Here is a 15,505-nt window from a genome sequence, read left to right as displayed (position 1 = left end):
ACATCAATTTGACTTGATGACAGAGTGAGCTCTGTCTCTATTTTGCAGCTTCACACTCCTGACCTAAAGGTTTTAACAACTCAGTAACTACTTTCCAAAGTTTCAGAGAGGAGAGCCTGGATTCATCTTTTTACGCTTGACAGGATGCAGCTCTGTAAGGCTAGAGGATCTCAGCCAGGAAGATGAAGCCTGGTGTTTTAAGGAGTTCTTGTTTGCTCTGGGAGTGCAGGAAGTGTGTGACAGTGAGGCAGGGCAGACTGATGGTTTATTTGTCTTTTCTTGTCTCTGCTCTCCTTCAAGGACCGCTATCATTCTCACCCGCAGCGCTGAGGATGTATACGTGGTTTGTAGACTCGCACACATGGCCGTGGGGATATGCACCACCTGGACTGTGTGCTGAATTTGCACGGCGGGGCTTTTTCAATAGAGCAGATGTCGCTAGAGATTATAGCAAAAAAAAATGAAGGTAGAAGTAATGTTATTTTTCTTGCTTTCAAGCATACAATAGATCAGTGTATTCTTTATATTGGGTCGGAGATAGGCGGTAGTGTCTATATGTCAGCCGTTGAAGTGAGTGTGGAAGTAATAATGCTTTAAACACTTCATCTTCCACTTATTAAACACAAGCTAGCCCATTTACAAGTGCTGTAACAGAGCCACCATATGATGTTTGACAAGCAGCATGCATTCCCACGATTCACTGAGCCGCACTCCATTATACCTACACCGCTGTGACAAAAGGCAATAAAGAAACACAAGGAGAAGTCTGTCTGGGCTGTATCTGTGTACGCACTACAATATATGAGACCTTTTCCCACCAGGTTTATTATCCCTCCCGTGATTTATGTACCAAGCCTCAACGATGTGGTGTAAGAAGCCATGGGAATAAATCCATCTTTTACTATCCCGGGGTGCTAGACTGTGATCACCCAATCATGGAAAAGAGTCTAGTAGACTGACTCTCCTGCTTTATCTCAGTGAGGGGAAGCACATGGAAATGGCAGAGATGTTCAAACAGCTCTCAACACCGTGTCAGGTAACAAGACTCTCAGTTGTGCACATGGTAGCGTATTTACAGCCTCAGCTGTGGATCCTCAGAATGTCAATTTTTCAGTTTCAGCAGAGCCCGAGGAGCCTTCCCCGAGCTGTAAACCATTCAGAGGCGATTATTTCCATTGCATCTCATCCCTTCTTACTTCTCACTGATCGCCTGTAAATCCCACACCAGGGACATCTGCGGACACGCAGACTTTGTTCAGTCTTGACTAGCTGGCACCTTTATCGGAGGATTTCCAAGCTTCTCAGCATTTCAGAGAAAATATGTGTGTGTGTGATTTAGAGATGTTGCATTTAGTTTTGTCATCATGAATGCCTGCCTGTTCTCCATTGTTCTGGAGGTGAATCCAGCGTGGCCTCGGATGACACAGGAAGGAGCAGGCTGAATTAGTTTAGACTCGGACGGATGGTAGGAGGAGGACAGGTGCTACACTGCTAAGAGTGGCTCATCTGTGTGTGCGCTCCGAGAGTAGCTGGGCTGACTGGAGCTCAGCTGGGACAGATTAGTGAAGGGAATGGTTCTTATATGATAGAGAGGAAAAGAAAAAGAGAGATAATAGAAAGAGTGGGAAAAGAAAGAGGACTGTGAGAGAGAGAAAGAATGAAACATAGATGGAAGAAACATGGATAGATGAAACACAGCGTGTAGGGAGAGAGAGAGAGAGAGAGAGTGGTATGAGTGGAGGCTGTAAATGATGACTTCCGTGTGTCCAGTCCGTTCCGACAGCAAAGGTGAGCCTGCAACACACGGCTGCTGAAAAATGAAACTGTGAATGGAGCAGCCGGTAATGACAGATTCCATCCAGCCTCATTCCAGCCACACCTGTGGGGGGGTGGATACTATGTGTGTGTGTGTGTGAAAAAGAAAAGTGTGCAGTACCTCTTATAATTTGTCAGTATAACTCTCTGTCCGTCACCGAGGAATCCATCCGGGCCTGTTTGACAGGTTGAACCATGATGAGGTGAGGTAGTCTAAATGGGTTTTTTAGGGAGAGAGAGGAGAGCCATTTGCTTGATGTATGTTGATAGTGAATTCCTGGCCTGCCAGAGCTCTGATCCGTCATTGTTTACAGAATAGGAGGATGGATGTGGGGAGGGCAGTAGGGGGTAATGGTGTGAGGTGAAGCAAAGGTAGCAAGACGGGACACTAAAACAGGAACGGGCAGGGGAGGGAGGGAGGGGGGTGTTGCCAGCCTGCAGTCCGGCCTCCGCTGACCGCTGGGAGGTCATGACCCCTGCTTCGGAGACTGCGCAGGTCTGTCGTTGTCTTTTGTCATTCTGTTATCTTTCTTTAATGCTTTTTTTTTCCTTCTTTGTTATTTTTGTGCGTTTGTGGAAAAGCTGGCAGTCCTTTATTCTACAACAAGAAAGAAAATCTATTTAAAAGACATGAATCAGACTCTATATTCCCAAACATTGACTGTTTATTAAAATGTATTTTATTCAAACACAACATAAGCCTTTTGGATGAGTAACATCTTTCAGATTTCGTCAGGTTCCAGTTTGTAAGAGACTGAGCTGGCAGACAAAGGAGACTCAGGTGGTTTCAAAAAAGAGGGTTTTAAACAACAGAATTCCCCCCAAAACAGGTTAACGCAACTAAATCAACTAAACCAAAAATACCCAACTAAACATTCAATAAAGAGAAATAAACAATATGACTAAACTTGAAATAAACAGTTCCTCCCTATGAGCTGGCAGGACTTGGTATGACCCAATTAGCCACTTCCTGTATTTAACCATTCCATGTCCTGGTGCACATCCTTTGCCCGGGCCTGGCCAGATGTCCTCCAGGAGCAGCACCCTGACACTGGTAACTCAAAAAATGACAATTACAACAACTTAAACTAATGACAAAAGTTAACCGAATGTGCAAATAGAAACTAATGTAAAACTGTAAAATAAAATGAGTATGATGTATGAAACAAAATCCAGTGTGTTATTTATTTGTATGTAATTAAATTAGCTAACTGAGGAAAAAATGAACTACAAATGTAAAGTGTGAGTGCCAGCTGGGATACAAACTTCAACGCAGCTGTGTGGCTGCATGTGTGACCATCACACAGTTCAATAATTACAGGTTGGATTCAGGTGTCTGCTGCAAATTTCATTAAAAAAAGTAAACAGCCCTAAACTGAGAATAATTAGAGGCTGTACAGCATTGTCTGAAAGTCTCAGACTAGTGAAGAAAAAACACTGATGAATAAAATCAATAAATGAAACAAAGCTTGTTGAGAGAAAGAGAGAGAATGAAAGCGAAATGCTGTCTTAACCCACTACATCAGGTCAGGTCCTATTGGGTTTGGACTGAGAATCAGATCGTTGGTCTAGACTGATCAATAGTTCTTACAAAAAGCCCTCAGGATGACCCTCATCCCGCCTTTATCCTCTCCTTGACTAGCTCTCAAGTGTTTGCTCAACAAACACTTAAGATCCCACCAGAGCGGCGCTCAGGTCAGCTCTGAACACTAATGTTTGCAGAAGAACTCGACATTTCAACATACCTGCCTCTCCCTCAATCTCTCATTACTGTTTTCTTCTTTCCAGTTCTCCCCTTTTACAAAAGAATGAATTTAAAAAAAAAAAAAAGACTTAATGGCAGGGAATACAACTTTACCACTTTATGAAATCACTTTTAAGTGCCTTTGAGGCTGTGTGGTGCATTTCACTGGAGAGACGCTGAAAGACAGCACTGTAAACAGATATCAAAGACATGAGAAAAACTACTATCCCCAGCTGTGACACACACACACACACACACACACACACACACCCAAACAGAGAGAAAGTGATGAGAGAGAGGGGGGGAAAAAAGCAGAGATGAGGCCAGCGGCGAAGTCATCCCCCTCGTCTTAATGAAGTCATAACCTCTTGATGTCATCGGCTTTCTGTTCCCAGACTCAGCCTGGTAATCGTAACCTTGGAAACTCTCCCTTTCTCATCCTTTTGTGTTTTCATCCTCCTTATTTTTTCTGGTAGCTTTGAGGAAACTTCGGTTTTCTTACTTTTTTCATTTCTGGGCCAGCCACAACTGCGCCGTCCTTTTTTGATAGGAAGACAGAAGAACAGTTGTAGGTCGGTTGAAACTCCCAACAGCCCCGTTCTCTCTCTCTCCATCTGTCCCTCATCCCTCCATCCCTCCATCCCCCTGTCGGTGCTTCCTTATAGTGATGAAGCTCATTAGCAGGCTGTCTCCGCCAGGTAGAGGGGGGCCTCCCTCCCGTGTTTATATTTAGATACTGGGATACTGCAGGTATGATGTGGTGACTTTTAATGAGGTGTGGAGCCGAGCTGTCAGTCACACACACACAGAGAGCTAGAGAGAGAGAGAGACAGAGAGATAGAGGAGTGGCCACCTAGTGTAATGTTATTGCTGTCATTAGTGTTGTCTGTCATTTTCTCTGTCTGACTCATGAACTTACAACTCCTTCCTCGTGATTGAATTAGACAGTCTGGCTGGGGTTTTTTTTTCCTGGTAACACCTGTCAGCTATTTTATATTCTTTGTATGAGTCCTCCTCTGGTTTTCAATGTATGAATGTGTTTTTAGAGAATGATTTCTTACAATCTGACACTCAGGTATTGATGTATCTGCTTTGCTTTACTGATGCTGTTTGTTTTATTTAATTGCCCAAAGTGGTAAAATCTTACTTAATGGGTTTATTTCACTTGTTTCCAGTGTGTCCGTTTTTTTTTTTAGTAGCAATAAAATGATCTTCCTTCTGATATCTTTGAGGGTATTGTCCTAAATATTCTTCAAACAAGTCAAACTAGACCTGCAAGCAGGTTAACCGCCGTCAACTCACTGAGAACATACTTACTCTACTGGAAATGTCTTTGGATGAGGAGAATTTCCCCACCCTAGGCACGCAATTTAATCAGAATCCAATATAAATGGCTTGTCAGGGCCTGTTAAGTTTTACGACCATCAACTTTGGTCAGCGGAAATTGGCAGAAGACTTTCTGTGTCGTTTGTAATTATGGTTGTTTTGGTTCTGTTGAATTATATCCCCAATTTTTGTAATGAAATAGTGCTATCAAGAATGGTTACACATTTAACACATGCACTCGCTTTTTGTTTTCTCTCGGCCTGCCTTGCTTACACACACAGGTTAACATATTTCACTCAAACAAGTGGTTCAGGTTCACTAATTTGACCCCAAAAAATAGTGAAATTGTTAGTACGTAAATTTGTCAGATAAATTGATGTGCTGGTAAAATACAACAGGCAGAATCACCTCCAAGTAGATCTGTGTGAGCTCTTTTTTATGCACGGATGTGTGTGAACAACATGAAGCTGAACACACTGAGTTGTATTTGAGAATATAGTGAATAGTGTTTTTTCTGGGACTCGCCTGATTTGCTGCCTACATTTGCCACAGTGTAGTGTTACTGAAGTGCTCTCTGCCATAGATTTTTTTTTTTTTCTGGGAACACTTGACTATTCAGTTTTCATAGAGAGGCCCAAAGATAATTATGAATTATTTAATTACATGGTCTTATCATCGCCAAATAATGTCTTACATATGTTCTTAAGAGATTGTACATGTGTAGTGATAAGAGTAAAAAAAAAAAAAACCCATCTGTGCTTTTTTTTCCCCATCTGTCTCCTGAGTGCTTCAAGCCGAACCAGCTCTAACTTACAAATGACGAATCACCACGTTCCATGTAATCATGACCTAATTTTGTCAGGATTTAATGACTTTTGAAATCACCCAAAGTGACGGCGTAATTATGATGTCTCTTCTCTTCCCCCCAGAGCATAGTGGCCAAGTACGGCTCTCAGTTTCGGGGAAACTCTCAGCATGATGCCCTGGAGTTCCTCCTCTGGCTTTTGGACAGAGTTAATGAAGATGCCAATCCAAGCTCCAACAACAACAGCAACAGCAGCAGCAGCAAGACCAAAGCCAACGTCAAGGTGAGTCCGTTGCCCCACCAGCAGCCGCTCGTCATCACTGCTGTTGATTTGACTGGCTTAATGGAATCAGTGAATAGACTGGAGGGTTGCTTGTGAGATAGCTATCGCTGTTGCTGCAGTAGCTTGGAATGGTTTTGATATTTGCAATCAAGCCTTCTAACAGTTTCCGCTAAAGTTGGCTGTCACTTAATGGACACAATTAGGCTGAGTACACGTTACAGATGTCCTGAGCTGATTCTGAGGATCCTAGCTGGCATCGGCTAAAATAAACCCGATCAAGATGCCAAAGCTTTACTTACTGTCCTCACTTCAGCTGCGGTGCTAGTGTGGCAAAAGCTTCTCTCTTTTATTACAGCCTACAATGCCAGCATTTCACTGCATATAAAGCTCAAAATTGGAATGTGAAAAATAATTTGGAGTTCTGACACCGAGGTTGGCAAAGTACACTGCTTCGCTCCGCTCTCTCTCTTTCTCATTGGCACAAAGCGGCGTACAAAGCGTTCAGGTAGCAGCTTCTCATTGTTAGCCGGCGCTGACCGTCGCTTTCACGGGTTGAAATGACAAACGTAGCTGGTGGCGGCGAGTAACTAGATGATAGGCCGACTCAGACCTTGCAGTTGATCAGGTTTGTGTGCTCTCTGCTAGCTGTACTCTGCCACAGATCTTCTGTAACACTGCTGTCCAATAGTGGGTGAACTGAATATTTCTGTAGTTACCACAACTCTTCTCTCTAGCTAATCGCGTCACATCGATTTCAGGAGTCACGTTCTCAATCATTCAATCATTTAAGATGATCAATTTAATAGGTAGGACCTTCTGTGTTTAGATGAAGTAGCTTGTAGTAAACTACACCTGTCATTTCAATGTGTTCAGTTGAAGTAAATGTAAATATGGAATCTGACTCAGTATGGGCAGATACCCAATATTCTTATAAAAGACTCAGATCTGGGTCGGGGCCAAAAAAAACTTGGGCAGGACATACTTGCCAAAAACAAAGATTTAGCTGTTCAGCACGAGTTTATGAGAAGAGAGGTAGCCTCCCTCAATATTGGAGCAGAGTCAGTGCTGACTCATTAAATGTGAGTAGGTCACAGACACAATTTGACTGAGTCCTTGAGCCTTCCCAGACATCCCAATCTCTTCAAACAAATTAGATTTTTTTTTTTTTTTTGTGAAGTACTTGATGATAACTTCTGAGAGCTGTAATCAATTGTATCCAATTAGAACTCGGAAAGCGGCCAAGAGGAATATATATATATATATATATAATATGCCTCCTGGTTCCAAGCTAGCATCTTCACCAAATTCAGTTTTGTGGCCATCTTTTTCATTACTGCACAAATGATTGCACAGGTAGCAGAAATAGAGATCCGCTGCTTCACATTATTGTCCATATGGCACAGTCAGATTGCACAAAAACCTGTCAAATTTAGTTTTTTTGCAAGACAGCAGAGAACCATTATGATCCAACCTCAGGTGCAGAATTGTGTGACACTGAGAGTATTGTTTTATGAGACAGAGCAGTTGCATGATGTGCTACGAAATTAAGCAGACCTCGTTATCTAAAGCTCAGTATGGCAGTAACCCCAAAGGTCTGCGAACGGAGCTCCGAGTGGAACTGCATCTGTGATAAGTCAGTGTTGCAGTTTACTAGAAACCCATTGGGCCTTGGGTCTGAAATGAAACCATTGTGTGGAGTGAGTCTGTGAGAGGTAAAAGGAGAAGCTGTTGAAATGCCATTCAGCCGTTCCCCCCTCTCTGTCTGTCTCTGATGTGGGGTTGTTCACCTTGCAACCCTGCACTCGGAAAGGAGCCAGGGCTGGACGTGATGCAGCGAGAGGGAGTGAAGGGCAGACACATCATGACTGAGCTGATGACGTTTTATCATGACTAGAGTCTGACATGAACACCTGCCAAGAAGCAACAGCCAATAAAATTTGTCTTTGGTGGATATATGGATTGGATTGGAGTGCAGTTTCAGTGTCAGACTTCTCGGAAACTTGCCTTGCATCACAAACATCTCTGTAGGGGACAAATACAAAGTGCAAAAAATACATTACATGTAGTTGCAATGTAGGTATGTTTTGGTTATGTGCATCTTTTGTCGTTTTGTCTTGATATAGAGTATGTAGTGGAATATGTATGTGTGTGTATACATTAAATACTGGATATGAAAACCTGCTGCGATCAACACCCCACTGTGAGAAACCCCTTGTGTTTAATTACATTTGCTGAGTGTCTTTCTGTAAGAGTCTGCCTGGAATTTGGTGGCAGCGATGCTGGTCCTGCCTCCACTCTGGGCCTCACTGCGCTGCCAGCTGAGGACATCCAGTCCTGTTAGTAAATGAGTAGTATTATGAGCCGAATTGTCACTGTGCTGCCACCCAATTCCCAGCTCCCCCTCTCTGACAGGAGCACTAATAGAGGCAGCCTTTATGCTACATAAACAGCTTAGGGCCGTGGCTCTCATTAGGCCGCCAGTGAATCATGATACGATAAAGCCAGCTTTCCTCACACTGCTATGAGGCAGAGAAGAGAAAAAAAATCTTCATGTCTGTTTTTTCTAAAAATGAAACGCTCGTCCCCTTTCCTGTAAATTGATTTCATTCAGGTTGCACAGTGCTCTCATGCTTATATTGCTGATAATGTGGAACTCCAGTTTTGGAAATTGCAGTCTCCTTTAAAATTTGGTGACCTGGTGATCTGTGTACAAAAACATTTTCAGAAACAGGCGGATAAAAACACACATAAAGTAATGTGCACATTCACACACATGGAAACCATTCAGTCCTCTTTATGTTTTGTCATGCATGTCTCAAAGCTGTAAATTATATTTATATCTCCTCCTTAGTTCAGACTTTTAACATGAAGTTTTATTATAACGAAGCATCAGCAGAAACAACAAATCCCTGATGCCAATTATACGACTTTATAGCCTGATATAAACTCGTATAATCATCCCAACAGTGTATTATGCCCCTTTCATACAGCTCAGTCTGAAGTGCAGCTTCATGCGCTTCACTAATAAACCATAGAAATACAAGTGAAGTTTCAGTTTCACCTCTCCATCCATAGACACCACAGATCCATACTCACAACCTTTACAAGTCAGATGAGGATTGAAGTGCCCTCGGCAGTATAGAAGGACAACAGATGGGTGATTTGAGCAGATGAGGGGGAAAAGGAGACAGGAAAGTGACTTTGATTGCTTTGTCCGTCACCAGATCCTGGGAAACAGGCACAGAGGACACAGATACAGGTCATGCTGAGCTGACAGAAACTTCACAGTGTCAACATTCCTCCCTGTCAATTTCACACACGTTTAGTGGACGACCAACAGTTCATCCTCACTCTTCTCCTGACCTAAACTCATAGACTTGACCAAGTTGAAATTTTGTAACAGACTAAAACTGCTGAATCTACTTTCTAAACATAGAATTTTGTGTTCAGTCTATCAGTTTACTTTAATATCATGCCTGTCAGATGCTTAAATGCATTTAAGTCTTCTAACAACTTATTTAATCTCAGGAGAACACCTATTTTCGTTATAGTAACTACTCCCCCCCCCCCCCCATGCAACCTGTGCATTACCTGGCTCTTTCTCACATCTTTTGACAGCCTTCTGATGTTGTGACATTTCGGTGATCTCATTATTATTCCACCTCTTACTGGAGATGTGTTGAAATTCCCAAGAAACAAGTGTCACGAGTCCTACTTTTGTTTTTTAAAGTACATCTTTGATTCACAATTTCACTCTGTTCAAGGCTATACATTGATTTTTTTTTTTTTTTTTGCAAATGTTGGTGACACATGCGGTTAATTTCAACTGGATTTAAACACAGTCTGAATATATTTCGATATATATTTATGTCTGTGTAGGTCTTTTAGAGACTGGTGACCAGTTTAGGCTATACCCTGTCTTTCAACCGATGCTGGGATAGACTCCAGCCCCCGCCACAAGCCTGGACAAGATAAGCGGTTTAGAGAATGGATGGATGGATTTATTGATTTATTTGAATTCCCATTAGCTAGACTCAAAGAGACAGCGGGTCTCTGTGGATCCCTTCACATAGATTCATATTCCAGAGGTTTTTCTAATTTTCTGTGTCTGTAAGAGGGGGATGAGGGCAAAAACTTTAAAACACTGTTGTACTCTATGTAGTATACTGCAGTCAAAACTTACTACATCCTCCAAAATGACCTGTCGAACTATCAACAACAGCTCCGCGTTTAAAGCTCCACAAAGGAGGCTTTACATATTTCGATTGCACATGCGGACAATCTCATGTTTGTGTTGCACACCTGCTGTGCGAGCAGTGTCACCAGTCCTGCAGCTTCACCCAAGTAACATTATGTAACACAAGACTGTGAACACACACAAAGGCAGCTCAGTAATGTTAATCCTCTCTCCAACGGGACCTCGTCAAACTCGCTTGGTCGCCCTCTCGCTTCACTGGCACCACATCAGCGGCATTCTTTAGCAGCTAAAAGAGGACCGTAGCGAAGTCACGGCTTTGTGCACAATAGCATCTCAAAGTTGTTGTTTTTTTTTCAGTGGTGCAATAGGTAATGAAATATGTCAGGAAAACATCTTGACTTTTGTTTAGCAAGCGCTGAAAAGATCAGATCGGTGTCATCTCCGTTGGCTCAAATGTTACCAAACTGGCAACATTTATCTCGTAGTACATGTTTGAAAAGAGAAAAGAATAGCTGTTGCTACAAGTGGGAGAGACTTTTTTCTTGACCGGGTGTTTTAGTTTGGAACATATCTGCGGCTGCCTATGAGCTATGGCAGATATCATGATATTAAAGGTCAGAATCACACTCAGAACTGGTGCATTATGTTCTACCCTGAGGCGTCAGCAGTTCTCAAAACATGAGGAAAGGCTAAACAATCCTGATATCTCTGGTGAGAAAAACGTCTCAAGCCAACAAACTAATGCTTTGAATTATCAGAGTGGCATAAATCTCCCAGTGTTCATAGAGTGAGCACATGGAGCGCAGCTACATTTAGCCTCAGGCGCACCATGAGTTGGATTTAGAGTGAGTGCATTTAAAAACTCATCCGTCTCACCCCTATGGACAGTAGTGGGATAGGAGGTTCCCCAATGCAACACCAGTGCCAAAGCATTATGTATGCATTATTCCATTTTAAATGTCGATAGCGGTCGGCCTCTCTGCCCCAGGAGGGTTAACTGCGGAGGGAGGGGGATAAAAATCCCCTGGCCCCAGAGCCAGCTGCGTAGACTCTGAAATCAGGTCAGTGGATGCGGTGAAGTGAGCGAGCCCCCTTATCGACGGGGACGGAAATAGTGAGTTTGATAGCTCTCCGTGCGAGTTTTGGCTCGTGTTCTCCGTGGGGGGTGGGGGGGGGGGCAGAGAGCAAATGTCGATGAATTAGATGAATCAGCTGACAGGTAGGGTGACAGGAAGAGCTTGATAGGTCCTTGATCTGGTTGCCTCCCTTTTCTGTCTCAGCCATCAGGGCATCGATGCTCTGATAGCACATCCATCTCCTCGGTTAAGTCAAAAACATCAGTGTCAGGAATGAGATGTGTTTTGTGTAAAAAAAAAAAAAAAAAAAAAAAAAAAGTTTGGAACACTTCTTTAAAAAAATACAGACAGAATGAAGAAATAACAGGCAGTCGGTGCTTTACAGTGAACAGTGAACGATGAAGAGGCGTTACAGCAGAAATTCAGCTCTAAAATCACATTTGATGACTGTGAATCAAAGCTAATGTCATTAATGCACTATTGGAGAGAGAGAATGCAAATGTTTAATTTATATTTACAGCTTTTTTTTACGTCATTTAATTATTTATGAAACTGTAAATATTGCAGAGAATTTAATTGTGGAGAGAGAGAGAGCCAACAAGCAATTGTTAATATTTCACGCATAGATTCAGAACATTTATGAGGTTTTTAAACCTCTGAACTGAGAATTGGACACATCCGTTCATAAAAAGCCTTTATTTCACCGTCTGTCTGTGCTGTTTGCTCTCACCTGTCGCCAGTCTGTCTTCTACTGTGGCTTTTTCTTTAATTAATGTATTTTGCGCTGTGTGTCTATTTGCTTTTTTTTTTTTTTAATGTCTGTGTACTGTTTGCTCCTGCTTTGCTTGTTTCAATTAGTGCCTAATAATCCAGCACAATGTTGTCTTTTCAAGTGCATATTAACATTAATATTTCCCATTTCGTTGCTTTGATTGCCTCGTGTTATGTGCTTCTGTGTTCCGTGTTTTAATTTGCATTTGACAATGTACAGAAGTATATCGACCTCCTTCTGTTCTTTTTTTAGGAACTACAGATGAAAAATAGCATTTAGGCTAAGTTTGGTGCATTTACAACAATGTTTGTTAATGTGTCCTGTGAAATAAATCCAACCTGCTGTAAATCAGCCTCAGCGAGCTTCAAAACGTGCAATTGCATCATAAAATAGGCAGCTACTTCTACAGAGAGGAGCAGTCAACCACAAGAAAACAACTGACCCCAACTCCTTCACGTGCCACATGCTGTTGTATTCACAGGGACATGCACAAATTCAGAAGGATGATGCTGACCCAAGATTCATGTAGCAGAAAACATCATTTTTTTGGAGGAGCATCTAATTCATGATATGAAATAAAGAGTGAAAAGAGTGAGCAAATCATTGATTCTGCCTGGCGTGTGTGTCGTTCTGTTGTTACACCTTTAGTTGTCCTCCTCACCCCTCACTGCTCAGCTCTCGTCCTCCTCCTCTTCTATCTTACACAGGTTTACATCAAAGCAGGGGAACCCCTCCCACAGCCGCCACCCCACACTCGACCAGCAGCCCGATTTTAACAGCAAGTGACATTTCTAAGATGCCACAAATTCCTCCTTAGAGAGAGAATGAGAGCGAGAGAGAGAGTCTTTCTGTTTGATGTGTTTTTCAAAGAGGGCTACTGTTGCAGAAAAGGGGGGAAATGTTTGATATTATAAAAATAAATCATAAATCATGTTTTCTTTAACCTCCATGCTCATTTCAGTACTTACACGTGTGTGTGTGCAGCACCAGTCAAAAGTTTGGACACACCTTCTCTGAACGAGAAAGTCTTTAAAAACTTTTGACTGGTACTTTGCTGTATATATAATGTCAGATGTCAGTGTAAAGGAGCGATTCTGAGAGTTTTTTTATATTTTATCACTGTGAAACAGCCTGGACAGAGTGGATGAGGTCATCCGATTCCTCTGTGCTAACCTACCCCTCTAATAGGATTTACACAAGAGTGAGGGGAAAAGAAACTTTTGGTGAAAAACCTCAGCTCTCTAAAATATTTCTCAACATACATTTCTGCCTTCTCTTTCTTGCCATGGCTTCATCCATAATTCACCGTTCAAGTGTCTTTTTTAAGCCTCTTTCCTGACGTAATGTCTCGATCTATCGGCTAGTGAGGGATGAATGACTGAATAGGCCTCCTCATCCCTGTCACTCCCTCTGCCCCCCCTGAACCCTGCAACCCCGTTAGACTTCTGTAGGGATGAAACGTGGATTCTTCGGTGGGCTTTGTGCCGCTGTGTGTGAAACAAAGTTGTTGACTTTGCATTATGTTGGTCTCTGTGGATGAAGTTGCCCAGCTCTGACAGCCCTGTGGTATTCCTTTCTGTCACCTCTGAAACTCTGCCTGTAAGTTGTAAAAACGAAAGAGTCCTGCTTGCTTGGAAACAAATTTTTGCCACACTTTCTTATGTCTTTAATAGACAAGAATGAAAGAAAATGAAAATAAATGGAGAAAGGTATAAGATATAAAGTGACAGAGAGCAAGAGGGACTGAAGAGAAGTATGTCTGTCTTCATCTAGTGACGTATACTCTACAACATGAGGGGTGAAACGTCGCTCTGTCTTTTCACTGTATCTCACTCAAGAAACATCTGTTAGAATACAATATGAGAACAAGTGTGAGAACCCAGAAAGGAAACAAGGAAAGAAGAAAGGTCAGATGACACTATTACATTCATTTTTGAGAGTCTTAATGGAGGGAAGTTGGGATTTCCTGTGAACGGTTGTTCAGAGGTGAGAAGAGAGATCATGACAGGAGAGAAAGTGTGTGTTTGTGCCTTTTGCAACTACACACACTATATCTGCTACTCAGTTCTCACAGATGTAAGTCTGAAAACAAGAAGCATCAGAATCTATTTAAGCTGAGTCAAAACTTTATGACAAAGATTAAGCGTGATATTTCAACTGTCTCAAATTTAGGTTCTGGTACATTTTTGGGAAAGATTTTCCATTTCTTTAGTTTGAAAATTGGAAGCAAAGACCAATGATGTGTATCACCAAGACTAGTGTCAAGTATTTTCATCCAATCGGAGGGAGGGGGGGGGGGGGACTGTGAGTCATTTAATCCTCTTGAAGTGACACCTGTTTTAGGCCACTAACACCTGTAGTTGGTCCAGACCAAGGAAATAAAAATCAATTGTTGCCATTTAGTTTTGGTCCATTTTGTGTCCACACTGATTTATAACAAACCAAGAATTCTAAACATGAAATAACACCGACTAGCATCATCAGCGCTAAGTGGACTAAAATCTGAAAATCACTTCTAGAGACTTAACTGCCTTTAATGTGTCAGTTTATATTCTCCGGTGTGACGGAGAGCTCACAAAATAGTAAAGTAGAGTAAAAGTAACTGGACCTCATCTGTCATAAATAATGAGGAGACAGGGGTTGGAAACGCACCAAAGTTTGTTTAAACTGCACCAAACATTATGAGTGCAAGCTCATTTATTTCTGGCCTTGCAAGACCACTATAGTGTCGTAATGGCTTTGCCAGACTCCTGCCAGGGGGAGTCCCAGCCTCCTCATCCATAAAACTGATCTTCTCCTACAATCCCATAATGCACATCAGGTTCAGAATCAACTGGAAACATAATAAAGCAACTTTAATTAAATCGAAACCATTACACAACTGAAAAAAAAACAAACCCATCTCTAATAGGAACAGTGTTGACTGTCACGCGAATGACTGCTAAAAGTCTGGATGGACCTGTTTGGTGCTGCAGCAAAACCACATAGTAGAAATATAGTAAATCATGTATGACATTTCTACGCAGCGAACTGAGTCACATAGAGGCAAGTAGAAACCGGAGCTTCGAGCCGAGGGATCTGAAGCAGGGACCCCCCACCCGGCCGGCCGTGGAGCAGCTCCTACAGAGGAGCGCTGTGACTGAAATGCCAACGCTGCGGGAGGATATGAAAAATTAAAAAATGTCATCTCAGGGGGCAAAACATTTGCACATAGAGGGTTAGACACAGAGGAGATCCATAAGTGGCAGCAACATTAGCTCAGTGATTGATTCGTGCTCAGGAGATGGCAGCAGGTACACTTCCTTCACGTCCTCGCGGTGTCCTTCCTCTGTGTGTGTGTGACAGCGGGTGTGACAGAGTTTTCAGGATGAGCTTTTAAAAACCTCTCTTGCATTTCTGACAAGAGAGGACAGAGATGCTTTCGCTTGCTCTTTTCTTTTTAGTCATATTTTTCCATCTTACTTTCCCTCTTAGCAAGCAGCGATC

General features: G+C 42.3%; 1 protein-coding gene across 2 annotated transcripts in view; it reads left to right on the top strand.

The window, feature by feature from the left end:
• The window catches only part of usp43a (ubiquitin specific peptidase 43a), a 100,370-nt gene that overhangs the window by 4,293 nt on the left and 80,572 nt on the right, over window positions 1–15,505 (top strand). Inside the window, exons 1-2 of one of the 2 annotated variants that reach the window (XM_044345753.1) lie at window positions 2,747–2,869; window positions 5,815–5,973. In XM_044345753.1, the coding sequence (XP_044201688.1) occupies window positions 2,840–2,869; window positions 5,815–5,973 (189 nt within the window). In that variant the 5' untranslated portion in view covers window positions 2,747–2,839. Of the gene's footprint in view, window positions 1–2,746; window positions 2,870–5,814; window positions 5,974–15,505 lie in introns of those variants that run through there. The other variant, XM_044345751.1, reaches the window with a different exon arrangement.

This window comes from Thunnus albacares, chromosome 3 (assembly GCF_914725855.1).
Source record: "Thunnus albacares chromosome 3, fThuAlb1.1, whole genome shotgun sequence".
Lineage (NCBI taxonomy): Eukaryota > Metazoa > Chordata > Actinopteri > Scombriformes > Scombridae > Thunnus > Thunnus albacares.
This window is presented reverse-complemented; position numbering and strand designations above follow the sequence as displayed.